Source organism: Eublepharis macularius, chromosome 6, assembly GCF_028583425.1.
Source record: "Eublepharis macularius isolate TG4126 chromosome 6, MPM_Emac_v1.0, whole genome shotgun sequence".
Lineage (NCBI taxonomy): Eukaryota > Metazoa > Chordata > Lepidosauria > Squamata > Eublepharidae > Eublepharis > Eublepharis macularius.
In genome coordinates this window covers 54,269,562-54,294,306 of record NC_072795.1, presented here as the reverse complement: position 1 = coordinate 54,294,306, position 24,745 = coordinate 54,269,562, and the positions used below count along the sequence as shown (strand labels likewise).

Sequence of the window (24,745 nt, the reverse complement as noted above, 5' to 3'; positions counted from 1 at the left end):
CTTTCAAACTAATCCCAGAGGAAAAGCCAGAAAGATGACAGTATATAAACACAGGGTAATATTGGTAGGAGTACAATAGAATTCAGGGGCAAGAGTAGGATGGCAAAGAGGACCATATACGGAGAAAAAAGGCTGGCAGTAGTGAAAGTTGTTGGACAGGGAAATGCTATCTTATAGGCTAATAGCTAAGTGGTCATAATCTGAGGATACCTAAATCTAGAGACTGGAACCATGAAAAGACAAGAAAGATCTTCCTACACACCTGAAAAATGCCCCCGTTTTACAGAAAAATCTGAATATAAAAACACATTGGGGTTTTAAAAAAAATCCCCCCAATGATAAAAGAGCACTTGTAGCTTTAACCTGATGCCTTCAATGACTGTTGCTAGGCAATCATACATTTTTAGCCAGTATTACAGACTTGGTCTCTGTCAGTAAAAGGCAAGGGCAGGGCCCTTTCTGGAGCTGTTTTGGACTTCGAGGGAGGTCTCATGCAGGCCAGGCCCAGAAGCAACCAGCAGGTGACTTGATACCTCATGACTTAACCAGGCCTGGCTGCTTGCTACTGTTCAATAGAAGCTACCCATGAAAGCTAATGTTATATAGTGGTTAGAGTTTCAAATTGGATCTGGGAGACCCAGGCTCCAATCTCCACTCTGCTGTGGAAGCTCACTGGCTGATTGATTCAGTCATACACTCTCAGGGCAAGGAGAATAATGTAAGCTGCTTTGGGTTCCCACTAGGGAGAAAAATATATAAATGGAATAAATTAAGAAATATATGTGAAGATGCAGGGGGAGATAAAAAGTAAGTTTACTGGGTCTGAAAAAGAGAAAGAAAGACATAAGGAGAGATAAGCATACTGAGGCTGCCAGGAGGAGGGAAAGAGAAAGTAGTGTAGGGAAAAGGATACAAAAAAAAGTGAAGTACATGGTGAGGAAACCTTTGCTGGTTTCCCCACCATGCAACTGGACCATTAGGGACAAACTGCTGGAGGGGAGAGGAAATGATATTCTCCCACCCACCCTGTCTTTGTGGATCCCCACTTATAAGAGTCTATGTGCCAATGCTAGAAGTCTTCAAGTCAAGATGGCGGAGCTGGAGTGCTTGGTGCTAAATGACAATTTAGATATAGGTGGTTCCTCAGAAACACAGAATGATGAAAATCAATGGGATATGGTCATTCCTGGATATAAGCTTCATAAGCAGGACAGGGAGGGATGTGTTGCATTGTATGTCAAAGAGCATAGTAGCAAATAAGTTAGAAAACATTCAGGGCATGAACTCCTCTACAGAAATTATGGGGGTGGAAATACTATACCTTAGTTACTTAAAAGTGGAGCTTATCATCATCCACATGATCACACTGTTGAAATGATCTCAAGATGGAGATGGAATTAAGGAAGGTGACTAAAGGATACTTCTTTTAAAAAGTGGGGAAAATGACAGAAGGAATCACAGGGCCTTGCAAAATAAATGTAAGTTAATCATTAGGCATATAAAAAGAAAATGTGGAGCGAATTGCTAAAAGGATCAAAACAAACATTTCTTCAAATATATCCAGAGCTGGGCCTTTAGATGACCAAGGAATAAAAGGACTGCTAAAAAAAAGATGGGGAAAACAGAAACATGGAAGGTGAGAAATATGAATCAAGGTAAACTAAAAATCGTAAAACATGGAATGGAACATTTAAACATTATAATTCCATGTATGAGTGAATTAAAGTGGACTGGATTAGGACATTTTCAGTCAGAAAATTACCAAATGTTTTACTCCAAAAACGACAATCAGAATAAATAGTGTTGCTCTAATAGTGCGGCAAGATATTGAACATGCAATCAAGAGCTATAATGAAAAGTCAATGAAGAACGTGTTCATTGGAAACTAGGGTTCCCAGGTCCCTATCCTCTCCTGCGGGAGATGGGGGACTCAGGACGTCTGTGCACATGCTCCATTGCAGTGTGAAGTCATTACCTCTGGGAAGTGACATCATCACACTTGCCATAGGCATGCTCCTGCACTTTGTGTGGGAGCTAATTCTAGACCACTTGGGGCCGCAATTGACATCAACCAAACGTAGGAGCACACCCGCGGCCAGCGCAATGTCACTTCAGGAAGTGATGTTGACGGACCTCCCAAGAGCAAGTGCACTGTCTGCGTTCCTGGGTGTCTGCCGGTGGCGGGTGATGTCAAGGCCTCGTAATCAAGTAAACTACTGGGAGATTGTCTGCCACCAGCAGGCACCTGGGACCCTTACTGCAAACATACTTCAGGCAACCTGATAGACAATTGTATACATGGAAATCACCGGAAGGCATAAATGAGGTTATATAATAGGAAGCAGAAGATGAAGTTCTATTCTCTCTACTAAAACAAGACCAAGAGCTGATTGTAGTACATGCAATGAATTGTTAATACTAAAAATTAGAATAAAGCTTAAGAAAATCTAAAAGAATCTTAGTGCCAAAATATAATCTAAATAACGTTCTTGAAGAATTTAAAGACCATGTAAAGAACAGCTTTGTATTATTAAGTTTAATTCATCATGAACTGGAAGAACTGTGTGCTGAAACCAGCAATATTATCAAGGAAGAAAGTGCAAAGACTATTTCTGCAGACAAAAGAAAAGAGACGCCTAGATAGATGACTGATGAAACACTTAAAATTGCCAAAGATAGATGAGAAGCAGAAGTAAAAGGTGACAGAAATAGAACAGAATTCTAAGTGCATTGTTTTCACTAATGTGTGAGCAGAAACAGAGATCTATTATAGTAACGAATCAAAGAAATAGAACAAAAGAGGAAGAACAGGAGATCTGTCCCACAATAGGAAATAAAAGGGAAATTCAAAGCACAGTTAGGGATGCTGAAAGACTAACATGAAAATACAGTATCGAGTCAGGATCAAATACAGAACTATACAAAGGAGATGGAAGGGTAACAGATTCCTTCTGAGAAGAACTTTTGATGAAAAACCTGAAACCTCAGAAAGCGAAGTGAAAGCTGCACTTAAAGAAATTGGGAGAAACAAATCACCTGGAGTAGATGGTATACCAATACAGCTATTTCAAGCTACAGAAACAGAGTCCGTCAAAATCTTAGCAATAATTCAACAAATACAGAAAACAAAATGATGGCCCACAGGCTGAAAACACTCAATCTACATTCCAATTTCAAAAAAAGGATATGTCAAAGACTGCAGCAACTATTAGACCATTGCATTAATTTCCCATGCAAGAAATGTGATGGTCAAAATTCTATAAAGACTCTTACCATATATGGAATGAGAAATGCTAGATATTCAAGATGAATTCAGAATAGGAAGAGGCACTAGAGGTAATAAAAGAAATGGGTGTGCCACAACATCTGATCATTTTGATGTGCAACCTGTACTGTGTGGTTAGGATGGAATATGGAAAAAAGAACGGTTTCCAATTAGCAAAGGTATGAGACAAGGATGTATATCATCTCCCTATCTGTTCAACCTATATACACAAAACCCACCTCCCTCCAGCCTCAGGGGTTGAAGCTGCAGTCGCGTGAAGCCCTCACCGTCACTGCCACTAAGGGAGTGAAGCTTGGAATGGGTGGTTGAGGATTTGCTGCCAGGTGGGGCCATCAGCAAGACTAGGAAACACCCCCAAGATTCTTCCAGTATCCAGGTGCCTGCAAGACTTGCTGACACAATGAAGTGCCAGGCCACCTGGTCACCCATCCCCATCACTTCTGTTCCAGAGTGGTATGTAAATGTGTGTGTGTGGGGGTGGTGTGTGTCTGTGAGTGGAGGGGAGGTGTGGGGTGTGCACAGGGTTTTTTTCTGGGAAAAGAGGTGGTGGACCTCTCAAGAGGGAAATGAGGAAGAAACACTTGGGATTCTTTGAAATCATATTATTTTCAAGCACTATTGCCGAGTATTTTCAAGAGATGCTGGAACTCCGTTCCCCCACGTTCCCCCTGAAAAAAACCCCTGGGTGTGCAGAGAATAAAAACACAAATACATAAAATAATTCAAACAAAACAAAGTTACATTCACTTCACTGAATGTACAGATTTTTGATCTGTACAGCCAACACTAAATTCATACTCATATGCCTCCCCTCACATGGTGGAAGGGATATTGTAATCACCAATCTGCCACGGAAGTAGCAAGCAATATTAAGACAGAGAAAGTGAATTGTTCCAGTGACCTCTGTGGAAGAGTTAAATTCTGTTGAAATAGATGAGTGAACAACCATGCCACAGCACACCATGCATCCTTCTTAGCATGTGATAAAGTTTAGGTGTCAACAGTTTGCAGCACCCTAGGTTTTATTCTTACATTTTAACAATCCAAGGGAAGTATATGCTATTATGGGCTGGATTCAGTGCAAAATTTCTACTGACTGCAGGAGGGAGAATTTTTACCAATTCAATCATTCCACTGTAAACCTCAAATTCCCCTTATCATGCTATTCCTGGTGATCCTCATCCGCTAAGAGCAGCATTTTAGGAATGTAGCAAGAAGGCTAAAGTGATAAGTCTGACTCCACTGACATAAATCCTTAACATAAGCAGATATTTTCCACAGGAACCAGGTCATTGCTTTAAATTTTGCAGTATTAGCCCAATAAAAATAATTTTCATATAAAGTTTTGAAATGTTTTGTATGTAACAGTTAAGCCATATTTTGATTTTTCCTCTAATCAATTTTAGTTCAAGTATTTGTTACTAATAAAATTAACATAAGCTATTTTTACATTTCTGTTTATAAGTCAAAGTAAATGTAAAATCTGATCAAGTTCTATTTTGGGCATCTCATAATTTTCCACTTCAAATTTTTCAGGTAAATCAGCATTACTGATCATCGTATTAGTAAATGATGCTTGTCCAGAAAGCAGTTCAATTAACAATTTTCAATAGCTTTATTCAGGTCCTGTCACCAACTTGAATCAGTTAAAATGCTGAGTGGTCACAGTGGACAGATGTGTAAGAAAGGGGGTTATGATGCATGAGTACCTAGGATTCATGGCAACAAATACTCTGCAGAAGGGCCTTGAGGATTTCCAAATCATGACACACTATAGGGAGATAGCAGTTTAAATGCCACTCAGTCTCTGCCACTAAAAATCCCAATACCAAGAACACACAGGAATTTTTCAATAAGCTTTCAGGATACAAACTGAAGTTTTTCTTGTGGTTTATAAAGCTTCCTTACACAGAACTAGACTACTAGACTAGTTAACCCAGGGTTTTTTTTGCTTTAACTGGCAATGACTCCTCAATGTCTCTACCAGGCTTCTCGCCCAGGCTTGCTCTCAGGGGCTCAAGAGGTGGAAACTGAATTGTGAATATTGTGAAGAGATTATAAGAATGTTTGAAAAAACTGGCAGCATATGAATGTAAACCATGTACTATACCACTGATCCCCCCTGCACTGTATTTTCAGGTTGATAAACATCCAGGAACAGTCTGGGGCAAAGTGAGGTTTGCTGGGGGGAAAAAATGAGCACAAAACACCCTTTCCCTCTTCCTTTTCTGCTATGAGAAAAGTCTTCCACCAGCAGAAGACATAGAATCTAAGACAATGTTTAAGATATCTTTTATTTATTTATGTCATTTATAGTCTGCCTTTCTCTCTGAGACTCAAGGCAGATTACATAAGAGTGAGATTAGCACAGTCAATATCAAGGAAATTTCACAATGCCATAGGGTAAATAAATACAAAAGATGTAACATTAGCAAAAATCCAATACACAGTTGAAGAAATGATGAAACAGCATAAGCAGTTCTAGGACTGACATTAGACAACACAGAACTACCCAGCAACAGATAATACATAAGGCAATATAGTGGTTAAGTCTATGGACCCTAACTTATTAGTGAAGCATCTATTTGAGATCATCTCCCTACAATACACAGCCCTCCTATCTGTGCAAAAAGCCATTTTGAATAATTCAGCTTTGCATTGTTTGTGGAAGGCCAGGAAAGTGGAGCTCTCCTGACTTCCTCAAGCAGATCGTTCTGTAGGACAGGGCTGCCACAGAGAATGCACGTGTACAGGCAGCTGTTGATTTCACCCATGTACAGGGTGGTACCTGCAGAAGCCCCTGTTCAGATGAGTGAAGTGGCCATAAAAAAAATGATCCATTTGCTTAAAAGATAGCTTTTAAAAAGATTATAAAAACTATTCTTACCTACTACCATAAGGGTGAACTCAAAGCCTTTTTTCACAGACTTCCGATGAACCTGGTTGGGAAGATTTGCAAACCCAACATAACCAGGTGTTTCTGGATTGGGAAACTGAGCAGGCTGTTGCTAAAAAGAAACAGAAGATTGTACCAGTTTAAATTAGATTGTTAACAGATACTGTCACCACCTCTAAAACAGCATTAGAAATAATTGGGAGTTTTCACCCACACCCTGTTCCACTCACCTCAGTACTCCCCAGCTACACTGTGTATAAAGCCTGTATTTCTTTGCAATCTTGAAGCTGGCACTTACTATGCCATTAATTAGTAACTCACTAAAAATTATCTAATGTGGTATGTTCAGCAAGAGCAATCTAGTCGGTCTTTAAGGTGCTATTGGACTCGAATCTTGCTCTTGTATTACAGACCAACATGGCTACCCGCATGAGACTTGGTGAACAGGTTCCATTTATTTCATTTAAATGTATTTATTGCCTGCCCTAACCCAAACCAAACTTCAGTTGTATAAAGCAGATGACAGACACAAGCAGCCTAGAGGAAACAGCATTTTGGCTTCTTTATATAAACATATGATTTAAAAGTCAAGGAATCAATTACTTTACATAGTTTCATGCAGCACTGTCTTGATTTACAAGCATAGTATTTCAAAACAGATGTGACTAAATCTATTCATACTAATACAGTTCAAAGGCTCTAAAATAATTGTATTAATCATGAAAATAGTATACCTCTGTTATATCCTTTCTAAGAAGCAAAGAGACAAACTATTAGTTATCATCATCAGCATTCCTTACCTTGGACATCTCTACAGAGGTTCAATCTGTAAGGGAAAATACATTCAGTTTATTACTAGCTATAGCAGATTCTACTGTATAAGACACACATTATCTTAGGAAAATTAGCTTTGGACAGTGAAAAACTTATTTTCATGCTAAACGCCCTTCTTCTTAACATGCCTCCAAAACATAAATACTCTTTGAGGGAGCAGTCTAAGAATTAGAGGCTTGAATGGCTGCTGGATGAGCAAGTGAAAGGGGATAGGATTTCATGCTATCATGAATGGCCTGGTGTACTGCACAATAACCATTAAGGCTTCAGGAAGAGATATGGGGCCCAGAAGAATAACTATGGTGATCCTCTTACTTGTGAAAATCATTTCCGTGTTTGAACTTTGGTAAAGTACATGGCATTTGAAAAAGTAACAGAGGTTGTACCAGCAGAGAATGATTATCTATTTAAACTTATTTTATTTTGTATTTTCTTCTTTGCTTTATAAATAAGCTTAATACCACTGCCAGGTTGCCTGAAGCAATTAACAATTGCTTTATACAACTAGTTGGGAGTTTTCTTTTTCTATTAGGTCACAAGTGACTATCACAAATACATGTTGGCAAATAAGTTAGTCAAAATGGTCTGTTCATTTTTGGGGATATGCAAGGCTGTTTTAAGAACACAACTCTAAATGATTTTCTCTCCCCCCCCCACACACCTGCAATTCCATTTTCCTGTTTTTCCTTGTAATTTCCTTGAATGGCAAACTCTCTCCACCCAAATTTTGTTTTCTGAGCAACTGCTAGTACCTTAATTAACTGAAATATGCTTTTAGACTTACTCTAGATACTCTTTTTATTTATAAAAGCAAATTGGCTATAATGAAACTGTCTAAAAATAAAAAAAATTCTGAAAAGCTTTTATACACATCCAGTGCAATCTTAAACCAAATTACTCAAGTATAAGTCCATTGATTTCAATGGACTGAGACCGGAGTAACTGTGCTTAGGGCTGCACTCTTAAGTCTTATTTTAGCATCACTAAATGAAAACAGTCCACATAAACAATTAATTTTGCTGCATTCTAGAATTTTAAACAGGCATTGAAAGTTCAGCAAAAGTTTTAAGAATAAAAATAGTAATTTTTTTCTTATGCTAGTACTTCGTGGTGGAGAGTGCTCTCAAGTCATAGTTGACTTCTAGCGATCCCTGGTAGGGTTTTTATGGCAAGAGACTAAAAGAGGTGGTTTGCCATTATCTGCCTCTGCAACTCTGGTCTTTGTTGGAGTTCTCCCATCCAATTACTAACCAGGGTTAACCCTGCTTAGCTTCTGAGATCTAACAAAATCAAGCTCACCTAGACTATCCAGAACTGGGGTAATAGTACTGAATAACAGTTAACAATGGTACTAAAAAGACAGACTAACGATATTGAGAAGTAATGTTATGAGATGTGTTCTGAACAGTATAAATGCTTCCAGACATTCTTTCTGTACATGCACAGCATTTTCTATATGTACCTCTCTATCATAAAATAAGGGAACAGAGAGATAGTAGCCTCAGGCAGCAAAGCTTTAGCAGATTTTTTTTCGCAATATACTCCTTACTTCTCTACAAGTTATGCGTTTTAAAAACAAAACTATTAATTTTATCTCGGACCTTCAGTAAAAATTATCTAAATCCAATTCCCAAAGAAAGCGCCCGCCATTCCTGGGACTTGGGGCGGGTGCCTCGTCGGGTAACAGTATTCAGGAAAGCCAGAGTATCACTGCGGCAGAATAACCGTTACAAGTGCTTTTCATATAGAACAGAAGATTTGCAGCAACACCGCGCAAGTTAAAAGCGACGCGAAAATCCCGTTTCTTACGCAAACGAGTTTATTGAAAGAACGCCGAGACTCCCCCGCCCGGCCACTGCGCAGCCTCCGTCCGCTCAGCAGCCCCGAAAGGGCCAGGATGCTTCTCCCCCCTTTCCCCTGCATCCAGACACGTTCCCAACCTCCCACCGGAAATCTGCTGCAGCGGAGAGTGAGGGCAGCTGTTCTACTGTCCACAGTCCGGCTATTTTTTTCCACGTCCCCCCACCCCCGCTTCTTAACCACTCCCCCACCAACCATATTGCCGAAGCCTCAACCGCAACCCGTTTACCTTAACCGCTGATCCATGCGCCCGTCGGAAACACCGCCGAATTTTAAAACGGACATGAGGGGGGAATTTTTACGATGATAAGTTTGCAGCCAATGAACTGCAACCGTTCTCGGCTCTGCTATCTGAAGCGGTTTCTGTTCGCACCCCTTTGATCCATCCCCTCGCCCTCCGAATCCGGCTGTGGCAGATTCAGTCCCTTCCTAGCGCTCCCGCCTTTCTCGTACTCCGCGACCCCCGCTGCCCTTCACGCCCCGAGATCCGGCGACCAAAGCCTGAACAGGAAGAACAACGGCGGGACAGGCAACAAAAAGCGACAATGAGGGGCGGGCAACGAAAGGGGAGGTTCTCGCAAAGAAACCGACAGCTGTCCAGAGCGTATACACAGACACATGCCAAATAACCGTAACTCTCATCACCTCAGAAGAGCCTATTCACAGGTAACGCCTCAGCAAGCCGCCGCCCCGAATTCCCACAGCAAAACCGCCGCAGCCTCCTTCGAACCCGCCCAACCACTTCACTGAATTCTGCCACGCATGCGTACTCAAGATTTGCATCTCAGCTATTGACCCGCCCAATAAATAAGCTTCTACGCGTCTCCCTCCCGCCCCCCTTCCTCCGTTTGCATACGACAAAAAACGTCAAGGCCACTGTGAACAAAGGCGCGTGCGCGATCACCCCGCTCGGTTGTCATAGCGGCACCAGAGGGCAATGATGGGGGAGGGAGGAGTTTCCCTCTTTATCTTGACGGGTCACGCACCGACCCTTTCCTTTACCAAGATGGCGGCAGGTCTCTCATATTTGGCATAACTGTGTCGAGAGCCCATACGAGGTAAGAGCCCACGTTTCTTGCCATCGCGACAGACCTCAGAGAATACTACGAATAATTATTTTGGCCTAGCTTTTTTAATCTGAGCAAGAAAATTAATGGGATGGGCTGTGAACGGCAGGGTTCCGCTCTAGCTGTTATTAATAACTCTATGGTGTCTTCCATTTTAATTGGCTTTCGTGGAACACGTGGTTTCCCTGTGTTCTTTTGCACCATAGAGATGGTTGAAATTAGTAAGCTAGATATATTGGAAGTACTTTTTGTAGTGCCTCTCGTTAGATTCTTCACGCAAAATCGCTTCTCTCCCCTATACATACCCGACTATTTCAGCTCCAGATAAATTAAGGCTTTCTGGGCAATATTTGCCCTATGCCCTAGAAGGTCAGGTGTCAAATACACAGAAAAGGGAATGTCTCACCTTTGAATGCCAAATTCTGTCTTCCTGATTTCCATTGTCTACACCACAGTTAAAGGTACAGGAGCCTTGTTATGTGCTGCCTGGCTATGGAATTTATTTATTTATATGTAGGCCACCTCTCCAGGAGAGTAATATCATCAAATGAAAAAAAAACACACATTGAAACAATAATGGTAATATAACTGATCTAGTTAGCAATAACAATTTAGGCTAGCCTAAAACTGCACAGGATCTCATAGCACAGGATCTCATAGAATGATTGCACAGTCTATATTTTGCAGGAGATGCAAAATAAAATATGTAGTAAAATACTAAAATAATCCAATAATAGGTGGGTGAAAATTCAACTAAAAGCAAATATAACTGTTTTGACTTTGCACCTGTATGTTAAATGGAAGGTATTAGGATGATCTATAAGGAGGGAAGACATTCTATAAATGAGATGCTACTACCAAAAAAGCCTTGTTTCTGGTTGCTATCTGCCTCATATATGTGGATGGAGGAGCAGAGTAGGGCTTGAGACAAAGATTTTACATTTTGGGGAGGATCGCACAGGAGGAAGTACTTCCTGAGATACTCTGGCTCCACACTGCTTAAAATCAAGTATCAGTGCTTTGAATTTTGTCTGGAAGAAAACAAGACATATAATGGATGTTTGCGCTTGCTAATGTGAAGTGAGCTGTTTCATGCTCTGTTAAAATTATTAACAAAGCTGTTGCTATTGGCAAGTTCCCAAAGCGTTTCCAATGTGCCCTGATATAGTTTGTATCTTGAATGTTTCTGTATTTAGTGAAGACTTCATTGCAGGAGCAGATATCTTGAAGGGCATTGAGCTTCTGACCTTTGATGAGATCCAGTTGACCCTGACTGACTCAGTGAAAAGCCTAGAGCTTATATTAAATTCAACAGTGCTGCTAGAGAAGCAAGTAAATGAAGCTGCAAATAAGGCCTCCTCCCAACTTAGACTAGCCTGGAAGATGGCCCTCTACCTTGACATGGTTGGTCTGGCCACTTGGATTCATGCCATGGTAACACTGAGACTAGACTATTGTAATACACTCTATAGGTCTCCCTATAGAGTGCAGCATGTTTACTTTCAGGAGCTAAATGAAGTATGCATATCGCTCCCATTCTGCAGTCAGTCCATTGGCTACCCATCAATTATTGGGCTAAATTCAAGGTCATTTAATGCTCTTCATGGGCTAGGCCACTCATATCTGCAACACAGCCTCTCTCCCAATGTATTTCACTCATCTGAACAGGGCCTTCTGCAGATACCACCCTGCAGTTGGGCTAAATCAACAACTGCCCATACGCACACTTTCTCTTTGGTAGCCCCCACCTTGTGGAATGGCCTGTCTGAGGAGGTCAGGAAAGCTCCCACTTTCCTAGCTTTCTGCAAACGCTGTAAGACTGAATTATTCAGGAGTGTTTTCTACTCAGATTATAGAGCTGTTTCCTAAGAGATAGCTCAAAGAGATACCTTGGTAAGGAATAGGGAGAATAAACTAGGCTATTGGGTACTGTCTGCTGATGTAAATACATTTCTATTGGGTAATTCGACATTGTTAAAGGTGTGATGTTAATTATTTATGCTTGAATTCAGAAAGATTTCATTTATGTGTTTGGCTTTATGCTAGTTTTCAAATTCGTGGTTATAACCTATTGTATCTGTTTTCATCGAATGTCCCAACTGTTGATCATATTATATTTTTGTTGTGAATGTCCTAGCCATTGATTATATTGTATTATCTTGCAGTATGTAATTTGCCTTGGATCTCAGTAAGGAAAGTGGACTATAAATGTATTTCACTCATCTGAAATACATCACTCATAATAATAAATAATAATAAAGATCATGTTTATGTTTGCAGTTATATATTAAAAGGCAACACATTGATAACTAGCTAAAGAAAAGAAAGCACAGAGTAGAAATAAGCAGACTTTTAAAAAGGAATATATATTTATAGTGAGAACCACTCATTATGTAATTGGACAAATTAACTTATTCAAATTATTTGGAACTATGGTGAATGTGTAGGTAGCCAAGAACTTATTCAGGATGGTGAAATCTCATGCAAATGGTGAGTGGCTCTAAAAGGATCTTTCCGTACTTGGTGACTGAGCCAGTGCACAATTGTGGCCTGAGTGGTGGAGAGGAGGAATAGGTCTCAATGCATTTTGAGACAGAATAAGTTTCAAAAGAAGTTTGACTGTATAATTTCTGCAAAAGGATTTATGTGACGTGACTGCTGTTTTCCTAGATAAAGAGATTGTTCAAGTCCACAGTAGGTTTCATCTCTATCTAGAGAAGGATCTTGCTATTTTGCAATCAAATGCACACTAAATTGGGACTTAAACTTTTAATTTGGTCCAATTTCTTAATAAACGTATGTTGTAGGATCTGAAATGCAATTGAGGTGTATTTGTCAGTCCTTTTAAAAATGTTATCTAGTATGGTCTACTTCATAACCAAGTATGGTTATAAATAATTCTGTGTTCTTCCTAATCAGATAAATGAAACCACCTGTGTTTTTATCGCTTTTCTGAGGGGGAAATAAACTAGACTTTTTTTCTTAGATGTTCTATTGCTCATTATTCTTCACTGCTTGTGAGCAATGCCTATAGTGTTATGTTGATAATACCATACATCAAATGAAAGAATAACTCCATTAAAATTGTATCTCTACAACTTCTAAAGTGGAAATAGATTATTTATGAGAGAGATGTTATTTCAGGCCAGGCTAGATCTTCTGATAGTTCATAGTAGTCACTAGTTTAATCAGTGAAGAAATTCTTAGTTCCCTCAGATGGAATACTGTACTTTCTTTACATTGATCAACTTTGGTGTTCAGGTTGATCGCTTTCTTCAGGTTGATCTCTTTCCCTGGATCAAGTTTGGTGTTCAGGTCGATCACTTTAGCATACCATCACTAAAGATTTCTTTAGTATAAGAATGGAGAGCCAAATGGGTTCTGGCTATCTGTGACATATTATAGGTGAAAGTTGTATTCCTATGGAAATTTTCAAGTCACCCTGGAGTCATATTCTTGCAGCCTAGATGGAGAAGGTAAGTTCCTCCTGAGGCCAGTGGGGCCTAACTTGAAGCTAGTTTGCATAGGTATCTTCCTAGTGAATGATGCTTGAAACTTAGCAGAGATGCACAGCTAATGGCATGGCTTACTAAGCTTGTGGTTATTTTTGATCACTGCTAACCAACCTCTTCTGCTGTTCAGAAGAGATTTCTGCTGTTTCTTGCAGCGCAAATGAGTTCTGTAGTGGGGGTCTCTCTACTATTATCTCCTGCTCATCAGATGGCCAGAAAATTTTACTTCTAAGAGCTGGATGGTGAATTTCTGGATGTCTAAAACTTGAGATTGTTCAGGAAAATATGGACTATCTTCACTTGATGTTTTAGACAGAGGTAGAATTATATTTATTGTGTGTGACATTTTAGACACTCTCTTCAGATGTAAGCACCACCTCTTTCAGATGGGTTTGGTTGATGTCTCCAAATCAAAACTCTTAGAGATGATCATGAACAAGTTTGACAAGGTTTGATAACCTGAAGGCAAAAGCTGTGGAGCAGCACATGTCCTGCATGTAGACAGTTCGTTTACTGAGAACAAACTGATTTATAGTTTGAAAACCTCTCTCTCTTGGATTTTGATCTGTGTGCTTGCCTCACTTTTGTTAAGAATTTCTTTTCACTGTCTTTCTTAATGAGTCACTGCAACAAGATGTTTTGGGCAAGAGAATGGATATATGTGACTGCTGTATATGATGATAGTTATTTTCTGAAAGTTAATGTGCCATACATGACCAGTTCCTCAATCTCTGATTCAATGTATTATGGTATATTAAGAGACTTCCTATCAATGTGTGGTTAGAAAAGTGGTCTTTAGAGAGGTATCCTTCTCAGATAACTGGGGGTTAAGCCTAGGCCTTGAACACTAGAAACAGACTTTGTTTTCTTTTTAACTTTCAGGTTTTATAATGACAGTTAACAGTGCAGTTGGTTTCTATCCAGGATTTTTATTGTTCATTTACATTATCTAGAGTGGCCTTAAAAAAAAGGTACCTATATTTAAACTGGCTCCTTGTGATTGCCAGTTTGTCCATGTAGCTTCCCCCAAATTTCTCACTGAAGTTTGCCTTTTTTGTGAGTACATAGTATAGGCTTTTTGTTTCTTTCTGCTATCCCTACTAAAAAGCTAGCATGATCCTTTTAAGCTGACTCTCTTGAGTCCTGTTGTTGCTCCCACAAAACATATTATAATATTCACAAGTGATAGGGTTATCCTGAACCTCTGAGAATAGTAAGAGCAGACTATGAACAACCTTTCCTGTGAGGAGAAAATGGGAGTGAATTGTGGCAAGTCAGTTTTAGTGAAACTGTTGCGCCCAAAGAATAGGTAAGCAGGTAAAGACAGACCTCTTGCTTCCCCTGAAGATTCTTTTCTTTATCCTCCCACAGAATGTGTCTGATCTTGATGTGCTAGGGAGGCATCAGTTATGACAGGCTGTCCTCCCCCTTTGGAAACTGTTTGGAAACATGTTGTGACAGGTTCACACAACCAAAAATTTCTGCTTTAAGACTACAAACAATAAGATATATTGAGTTCCTTCCAGGTATTTTCTCTCCAGCATGGACTTGGTGGCACATTCAGGCACATTTCATATGGCAATTTTGAAAACTGTCAAATGCCTACATATGAGGTGTTTTTCACAGATGAGATCTTACAGGAGTGGTGATGTGTCCTGGAGAACCCTTCCATGATGCTGTTTCTCATGTCAACACTAGTTCTAAATTGGTTCTTTTGACAGTGAAGATGAGCAATAGACCAGCATGTCTTGAAGACCCCAACAATATGATTGTGTGCCCAGCTCCACTCTCAAACTCCGCCTCCCCACATAATTATGCTTGGAACTATAAAAAGGGGTGGTGGTTATCTTTTTGCCATGAAAATGGGAATGAACTAGGGTCTGGTGCAGCTTGTCAGTGGTACCATGTTTCCTGTCATTCTTCAGTTCAGTCATTACGGAAATAATGGCCTCTGTTGATGATTAATGGTTGTAAAACTTCTTGCAAACAGAAAGTAATATATTCTCAGGTTCATATCAAGCTTTGTGTAGTCTAGAATTAGCCTGATTTTGAAGGTGGGTTATACTGTTGTACCTTAATATATTTGAAATTAATGATTTCTTGAGAATTCTGTCAGGGTGCTTTCAACTGTAAAGAGAAATCAGAGAAATCAGACTCTTAGGAGAAGAGACAGTGTAATCCTAACCAGACTTATACTCTTCTAAGTCTATTGAAGACAATAAACTTAAAAGAGTGTATCTTTGTTTAGGATCACACTGTAAACCATGTTCTGCATATAGAGCAATATAAAGGATTGAATATTCACTCTCCTTTCTGGAGGAGGTATATAGTGCTAGTTAAACCAACGTACCATCCTGACCTGCCCTAGAGGCAATGCCTTTTGTTTGTACCAGTTGTTCCTTTTGTTTGTACTCAGTTCTTGAGTATCAAAGTTGTGTGCTTGAGTTACATAGGGAGGCTGCTGCAATGAAATGTTGATGTTCGATTGTGTTATCTTCCCCTTCCCTTACTCAAGCACAAGACCATTTGTTCATTACCATGCCTGAATTCAGTTTTGTTTGGCTTTCGTCCTGTATTCTAACAGCATAAAACTCAAGGAATGGTAGCTACGTATCATGCAATGCAGCTTTTGAAATGAAGTGTGATTCTAAGCATGTTTACTCCCAAGCAAGTTCCAGAGAACTGTGGCATTTATTTTTAGTACCATGTGCTTAGAATTGCTGCTATAGTTCCCCAAAACATTCCCTAGTTAAAAAAAATTAGAACTATTGAAAGATAGTCAGATAGTTTCTTAAGTTTGTAATAAATGATCAAGAGGGTCAGCAGTGGTGTCTGTAGAGGTTGGTGCTCTGCCTGTCTTTCTAGTATCTTAATGATTTGGATGGAAAGAATAGACAGCATGTACAACAAAGCTGCAGATGATAAGAAATCTGGGAGGATTGAGAATACCAGCATAAACTGTAGAAATGAGCAGATAGCAACAGAATTAAATTTTATTGTTGAACTTCATATAGTGTTACATATAGGGAAGAGCCAGCAAATCAAGAAGGTGTAATAGGATATCAGGATATATAACGGTATTTCTGAGAAAGTTTTAGGTGTTAAAGTGGATGCTCAGTTAAAAACAAGACATTGTGATGCAACATCACACAAGGCCCAAGCGATTTAAAGCAGCTTTCATAGAAACCTTATTAACCTGTTGATTAGGAGCAACGATATGTTGTGCTTGCCCCTATCTACTACTATCCACAATTTAAGAAGGGAATTGTCACATGGGGGGTGGAAATCTAGAGAACATACAGAGAAAAGAAAGGCCCAGAAGGTTGAATTGGAGGGGAGAAATGCTGAATAATGCTTGGAGAAAAGATAATGCAGTGAGGGCAGATAAACTCACAGTTCCCAGATATTTCAAAGGATGTTTAGAAGAACTGTTGCAATGGTTATGTAGCTGATTACTTTATCATGTTTACCTGATTGCTTACTGAAGGTTCACTTGAACAGAACCAGAAATGAGAGAGCTGTTACTTCAGTGTGTGCCAATACAGGCCAATTGACCCAGTACCAAAAATCTTCCAATCTAATTGTTTTCAAAGTGAACTATATACATAGGCAAAAATACTCTAGCTTTCTGTCTGTCCTGCATCTTGACGTCATTTGGTTATGCTGACAAGGCATTCCAGTGTAGCTGCTTCGATTAGGATTTTGCTCACAATACCCCTATCTGCCGAAGGGAACTTTTACTCTGGAAAGCTCATACTTTGGTAACCTAGCTAGTCTTTAAGATGCTGTCGGACCCGGATCTTGCTCTTCTACTCCTGTTAAACTTGAGCTCCTGTGGACACACTTTCTTATATGCGATTCTTCCCGTGAGATCCAGAAGTATGCTTACTCGAGAGTAATTTCCAATGAACCTCATCGGCTGTATGCCTTAGCGAATGGCGCAGCCGGATCCTAGCCAGGTTTACTCGGGAGTAAGGCCCCGCGTTGAACGGAGGCTGTTCGCAAGAAAGCGTGCCTAGGGTTGATTGCTTTGGGGCTTACGTCAAAGCAACCCTGCGCTGTGAGGATCCCTGGAAGCGCTTGCCGGCTTCCCTTTGGGAGCAGAGCGGGCGCGCTCGCCACGGCCCCGTGTGCAGAGTCGGAAGGAGGCGCCAAAATGGGGCTAGCGGGACTCGGAGGGCGGAATGTTACCCGGCGCTCCTTCCAGCCCTGCGGTCGCTGGCTGCCTGGGCAGGGCCTTCCCGGGAAGGGAAAGGAAGGGGCCCGGCTCTTCTGACGTGGGAGCTCGGGATTGGCAGCCTCGCCCCCATATAGCAGACGGGAAGGTGCCTCGCAGCTTTCCCGGGAGCGCTTCAGGGCTTCTCCAACAGAGCGAGCTAAGCAGGCGCGGGCCGAAGTGAGTACCGCGCACGAAGTAGTTGAGGGGGCCGCGGCCAGGCAGCGAGGGAAGCGATCCCCCCGGGGATGGGGAAGACGAGGAAGGCAGCCAAGCTCGGTCGGTGGCCACCGGGGGACGGGCGGGGGTGGTGGTGAGCTGTTTGCCGACGTGGAGGCAGAGAGGAGGTGCCGGGGCCGGGGCTGCTCTATGCCTTCCCTTGCAGAGCCGCTTCCCTTCCTCCGCCCGTCTCCCTTCGATAGACGGAGGCTGCTCCGAGCGGAGCGCACGCTGTGCTCCCTGCCTCTGCCGGGGAGGAGGAGAGGGGGCGGGGGAGCGATCGGGCGACGTGTCACAGGAGCGCACCAGCCGGATCTCCTCCCCCTCCCGTCTCCGTTGCAAACTTTGCACCAACTTTGCTGGCCAGGTTTTCCCTTCCCCTCCAAAGAGCAGCGGAGGGAGGAAGAAATTTCTCTCCGGGCCGGGCAAGTTTCGGGTTTCTGACCTCAAAGATCCTGAAGAGAAGACCTAGGCAAGGGGGCTTTTCTGTGCTCCTTCTCCTCCCCTCCCCCGAGTTTGGAGTAAAGCTCCGGCAGTCCCGTGGCTGGTGCGGATATTGCAGAGGGCAAAGCAGGTTGGGGGCGGGGGACGGCTCCAGCTGAGACCTGCAGGGGCGAGGAAACTGGGTACAGCAGTAACACATCCAGGGACTGGGGCATATCTGCTTGCCCCCTTGATCCGAGGCTTGCCCGGATTGGTATCCCACATACACTGGCCCTGAAATGGAAAGGACAAACTGTGACTTTCTGTGTGCTGCCTGCTGTTCTTAAGTTTGTGTGGGCCTTTTTCCAGAGGTGATTGCAAGCTGCGCTTCTGGAGCCAGGAATTTTGAATCATTCATAGCACACATACTGATAAAATTCACAAAAGCCTCACGACTTTTTATTTTTTAAAAAATTTGAGAACAAATTTGCCTGCAGTTTTTTGGTAGTCGTTTGATAGACTGGGGTCTTCCCAGTGAGAATGTGGTTTGCTGGGTGTTTGGAAGTTCTGTCAAGGTAGGGCAGGCTTTAATTGCATGTCTTGATCTTGTTTCTCAGCACATGTGGAAACAGTGAAATGGACAGGAATAAAAGCACAGCCCAAAGAAAATAAGGGGGAGAGGTTACAAAATCTGCTGAATACTTTTCAGGTGCATGAATATAAGGTGGTTGACTCACAGAGCAACTCTTACCACTCCAAATTGAGTTTTGTGTGATGTAGTGTTGTCTGTCATAGAGGCCTTGCGCTGCTTTTTGAAGTTTTCTTGGTTGGGTGTTGTCTAGCAAGGGTGTGTGGGTGTAGCATCCTGAATGAGCTGTGGGTGGGGGGAAGCCTTCACCTTGATCTTGCAAAGTCTTATGTGTGTTTGCGGCTGTACATAGAACTAGACTTTTTGCTGTCAGTGGCCTAATCACAGAGTTGAAGGCTTGCTTGAGCTTTTGCAGAATTAGTAGGTCTCCTCTTCTTGAATATCACTGGGTTTGCTTTAAGGGATTTGTGTTTGGTTTTCCTTGTAGTTTTTGTGGTTAATGTATAAGGCGATAGAACAAATGCTATGGCTTCAAATGTATGGAATTTATTGGAAGGCCTTGCAAGAAGAGTTTGCTGATGATCTCTTAAGGCTTGTGAAATGCCACGTTGGATGTTTTGGCTTTTGGCCTGTGTAGGATCAGTCTTGCAAAATGTTTACCGACTAGTATTCTGAAATTTTTGAAACTTGTTAGGCTATAACTGAGCTGTGGCTCAGAACTAGTTTCCCTTGTTAAAGCTAAAGCATTTTTATCATGTTTAAATTCTTAATATAGATCTGATTTAATCCTGACTCTACATACAGTTCAGATTAGTAATGGTCTCTTTCACATATCTTCTTAGGTTGTGTGGTTCTAGGTGTTTTTGAATTAGAGGCACATATAAGTATGGGAAATGTTTGCACTGAATACCAACTTTAGCATTTCTGTCTCTGTAAAATTCAAAACATGCTTATTTGTTTGCCATATAAATGCCTTAAATAAAAGGTCACCCAGTTTAAAGTGTTTCAATTTCTGTTGAGAATGATTCTAAAAAATGCTTGCCATTCAGCTCCAAAGCAACAGATGGAAGAATGGTCCATGGCATATGTAGAATTCAGTGGTAGAAATCCATATTTTCTATGCTATTCCACTCTACGTGTGTGACTAATCTATCTGTTCTACATTTGCCTGCAGAGTGTTGCTTTTGTTTTGTCCAGTTGCTGTATCTTTCCTGTTCTCTCATATACTAAATTACACTTTTACAAGTATAATCTTGCTGTTCTTGCCCAGCCCAAATCTAGTATGCTTGAAATCACAAATTATGCTGATTTGGGAACTGAGTACCTTGTGTTGATGGTGCATGATTTGGAAGAAATGGATTGTATTTGAGTGCAGTTGAACATAGCTTTTCAATGGAGAACTGTAGTTCAGGAAACACTACTCAGGACTTAGCTGATACTGGCAGAAAATTTATTTTCTAGCCAACCAATTTCAAATTGCTAGCAAACTGATAGGAAGCTTGCTGCCTTTAAGGGATTAAGCTTGTAGTTGCAGGAGGCAAAGCAAAAGATGGCTATCATCCTAAGATCTTTAACAGCACTTTTAAGTATCCAGGCAGTCTTTCAGTTCTTAACTTATCTTGGAAGACTACTAGCCCTTTAAGGGCTATCATTTCCCCTCCCCCTCAAAAGCTGTGAATGGTCACTGGTACAGGCAGTGCTGAGGTGGCATTTGTGAAAATTATACTCTGCTCTGTGCTGACACTGATAGTCCACAGGATACTTCTGAAGAGAGTGTTTTTTTCTAAATAACAAAATGGTTGGAAAATATGCCTGAACTCTTCTCCTAGGTATGAATATATATTCATTTTTAAATGGACTTCAGGGGGAAAATAATGGCCAAAATGTTGTTAATGCTTGTACTTTAAATACTTTAAAATCCTTTTTCATAACTTGTCAACCCATAAGAAAACAGCCATTCCCACACTACACTCCCTTTCTATCTGATGGCACATTCCATATCAGTGTTTATGCTGTCATATTGAGAACAAAATTGTATATTTCTGCTACTATATTTATCCTTTTGCAGAAAGGTGAATATTTGAACAGCATTTTGACAATATATAGTCTTGTAAGAATTTATTTACTGTCTGAATCGGGTTCTTTTTTGCATAAGCATGTCCATCATAAGTATTGTGGAAGTTGGTTATGTCCATTGATCTGTATTTTAAAGGCTTACAATCTTTCCAGAGTTGAGCAATCAACACAGTTGATTACAGGAAGCTTTTTCTTCCTAGATATCAAGAACACTGTGAAAGGATGAAATTTCAACAGCAAGTTTGTCCTCTGTTTTTTGATGAATCTTACCCAGAAAGTTTAGACAAGACATGTCCACCAGATGCACAAATATGTTTCTTGTTCTCCATATCACTATCAGTACTTGTTAGAATTCTGTTCACAAACAACATTACAGCCTTTCTAGCACAAGATTATTTAAGATAAGGAGTTTCTTGAAGGGAAACTTGTTCAAATGGCTGACCATTCTTCTGGAATTGGTTATTCAAATAACCAAAAGCTTTTTGCTAATAATAAGTGTGGGATGGTTGGGGGTGGGGTGGGAGGGTTGGTTTTGTTTTTTGCTTAATGAAAGCTTCTTCCCTTGCTGCACCTGCTATAAGTTTCGTCCTTTATGGTATGTTTTCATGTGAGACAAATGAAATACTTGTGGTTTGTGTGGGGGCTATTTTGAGCATTGTTTAACAGAGTTGGAAAGTCAAACTTGGGGAAAAGACAGACGGGGCAGCTTTGTTGTGTATGTGGACCAAAGCCCGATCCTGTCTCTACTTACGCATTATCTTCTATCTGAAGGGAAGGTCTGAGTTGGGAATATAGCCATTTGGGGCTAGTTGAAGGCCTGATTGAAGTGTATGGCAAAGTAAAAAATAGTATTGCAGCTAATAGGTTTAGGAGGAGTATCACTGGATAGATTCAAAGGGAAGTGACATTTGCATCGGAAAGAGAGTGTCTTCCTAGAACAGAGATGGACGCATTCTCCAAAATCATTTACTTCATGGTTGAAATGCTGCTATTGTCTTGTCCTGCTGTTGAGTTCAAGTCATCCTGTTAGCATAGAAAGGAATAAAAGGCTGGGTTCTAAAAAGAAACCTGATAGTTGGGATTGCAAGGCCTATGAAATTGCACAAAAGAACGCATTCTATGATGCAGTTTACTTTGTGGCTATTGAAAACAAATCAATAAGGTTTCTTTTAAAAAAAATAGTTTTTCCAATTCCCAATATGATCAGCTAAGGCTTGTAAAGCCCTCACTGATCAAATCTTTTATTTTGCTTGACTTTAGTTATGGTTGTTTAAAAAGCCAGACAGTAATTTTGTTATAGTCCGGGAAGGCTGAAGTTTCTTTTCTGAAGAGCCACTTGCAAATTAAAATCCTCATGCAGCATGCTGCCAATTACTACTTCCTGTTCTCCCCTACCCCACCAGCCCCTAAGAGCCAGCTATATCCCTGTTTTGCAACTAGTTTTACAGGAGGGGTGTATGGAATAGAGGTGGGCCAGGGTGGCTTCCATGGTGATCAGCCAGGAAGTCTCATTGCTATAGCCTGCTCCCTTTAATATAGCCTTCCAGCCATTGAATTGACAGCTGAAAAACTTGCTTCAGCTAAGGGCTGGATTTGACCCTAGTGGCTGCAAGTTGCTGAACCTAGCTTACCTTTGTGTCTGTGTCCTCTGCTTCCTAAAAGCTACTTCACAGGTGCTTCTACTAACCTCAGGCCAATCTGTTGCTCCTCCCCACCCACAGATCTTAAAAGACTCCTGAATCTTCTGCTGATGCTTTTATTTTCCCACCACCACTCTTTGCTTATTTGGAGTTCAGGGAAAAAGTGAGCCAGTGAGGAAAAGGCAGGGCAAGTGACTTGTTTGAACTGCTCTACTGCTATTACTTAATGAACTTTGATATATACAGCAGTGACGTCAATATCCAGTAACTTCAAAATGAGCAGGTGGGTGCAGTTCAGAGGCTAGGTCTGTTTTGGAGTGTTTTTGGAAGGGAAATGTGCTGTTTTAATTACAGTTAAACTGGTAAGATGGTGACAGAGGCTTAATTCTTTCATACAGCAGAAAGATAATAAAGATGTACCTGGATACTACTGGTCCAGCACTTGAAAAGGTGCAGGAGGATGAAACAAGAGCACCATGCTGCAAGACTGGTCTGGTTTGGGCCCTTGTGACATTAGAAAATCATTAGAAAATGGTAATGGCGTCCTCATGGTTGCTGCAAGGACACAGTCTTGTCTATTTTGACCCTGTATGCTTCTCTGTACAGAAAAAAATTCCTGAACAATTCCGTTTTAAAAAAAATCTGTTTAAGCAGAAGAATATTCTGTGCTGAGTCCTGTTTACTTGTTGTCTGAAGTAGTTCTGTCCAAACACATTTACCAGTGTATCTAGTGTTTGGGGAGTTTATATCGGAGATGATTGTATGAGGTTTCTACGTTGCCATGTGGCACTGCCATACCTGCTCTTCTACCTATCTTTATTGTTGTGCTAATGATGTGCATGTCACATTAGAGATTATGATACATTTAAAAAAGCAGGTCCCGTTTTCATATGCAGCTTGTCATCTCTGAAGTGTTTTGGGAATTTTTCTTCCAACCTTCTTAAAGAACCATGTTAAATTTCAGATTTTTGTGAAGAAATAGTAAAAGTATTTTGAAGGTTATTCTGTAGTAGGAGTTATTCCAAAGGATGGATGAAAGCTCCCTTGTCAAAGGTAGGATAATAAGAAACTATATCAGCTGTATATGAAAGGCACGCAGCAACAGTTACAATGGTGACTGTAGAGAGTGAGGGAATAAAATGGACTTCAGTCTCTTTAACGAAGCCAATCTTTCATTTTAGAGTACAATTCTTTTCAGGTTTTGCTTTAATATATTTCCGCAGAAACTGTCTGAAAACACTGCTGTTGAGTTCTCAGAGAATATTGCAGTTAAGCTTTTAGATTGCCTTGACATGCACTTGCTGTTGAGAACTACATTGTTGGATCTTGTGTCTAGGTTTTGCGGCGAGCAAACAGTCGGTGATTGGATATGCTCATTGTGTTTGACCTTGTGGTAATCAGCCGGACATCGAAGTGTTCATGTGTACAGTTTTAGACCCTTTTGCAGGACTTTTAATTATATATAATAGCTTCTATTAACAGAGCATCAAACCATTTAAATTGAAATAGATTAAAATGGCACATGGTTTGCCTTTGATCTCTGAAAATACTGATCTTACTGAAAATCAAATCATGGCTAGACATGTATGCATGCATACTTTTTTTTTCAACACACAATTTTATGGAAATAATAGGAGTCTGTTGATTGCTAGAGGCCATTTTGAAAAGTTTGTTAAAGCCTCTAGCTTATCCAGTTTTCCCTTAAGGATTTGAGGTTATACAAGTCTCTTATTAGCTTTTTTCCCCACTTATGTGGAGCCAGGCATGCAAATAAACTGCTGCTTCCAGCTTCCTTTATGAGGGCTTTTGGTGCTACAGTCTTTCAATATTTTTGATGCCCTGCTATCTAAATAGTACACCTTTATCCAGCCCTTCGTCCCAAGGAGTGCAGGGTGACATATGTGGTTCTCCCTTTTCATTTTATCCTATCAGCAATCCTATGAGGCAGGGTTCTCCCTTTCTCCATTTTCTTGCCTATGAAGTAGGTTAAGCTGACAGAGTGGCCCAGGGGCACCCAGTAAGCTTCCATGGCAGAGTAGGGATTCTAAGCTGATTCTTCTGGATCATAGTCCATCACTCTAACTACTACTCCATGCTGGCTCTCTGACAATCTTTCAAAAGAAAACG

The 24,745-nt window shown here is 40.8% G+C and overlaps 2 protein-coding genes across 4 annotated transcripts in view; one reads left to right on the top strand and one right to left on the bottom strand.

Annotated features, from left to right (window-relative positions):
- The window catches only part of SEPTIN2 (septin 2), a 40,952-nt gene extending 31,326 nt beyond the window's left edge, over nucleotides 1-9,626 (bottom strand). The window contains exons 1-3 of one of the 2 annotated variants that reach the window (XM_054983317.1): nucleotides 9,522-9,626; nucleotides 6,983-7,008; nucleotides 6,174-6,294 (exon numbers count right to left, since the gene is read on the bottom strand). In XM_054983317.1, coding sequence (XP_054839292.1) covers nucleotides 6,174-6,294; nucleotides 6,983-6,991 — 130 coding nt within the window. In that variant the 5' untranslated portion in view covers nucleotides 6,992-7,008; nucleotides 9,522-9,626. Of the gene's footprint in view, nucleotides 1-6,173; nucleotides 6,295-6,982; nucleotides 7,009-9,105; nucleotides 9,320-9,521 lie in introns of those variants that run through there. The other variant, XM_054983319.1, reaches the window with a different exon arrangement.
- Nucleotides 9,627-9,831: 205 nt separating this feature from the next.
- HDLBP (high density lipoprotein binding protein) overlaps nucleotides 9,832-24,745 on the top strand; it is a 78,618-nt gene continuing 63,704 nt past the window's right edge. The window contains exon 1 of one of the 2 annotated variants that reach the window (XM_054982912.1): nucleotides 9,832-9,934. The gene's annotated coding sequence lies outside the window, so the exon portion shown is untranslated. Of the gene's footprint in view, nucleotides 9,935-17,769; nucleotides 17,852-24,745 lie in introns of those variants that run through there. The other variant, XM_054982913.1, reaches the window with a different exon arrangement.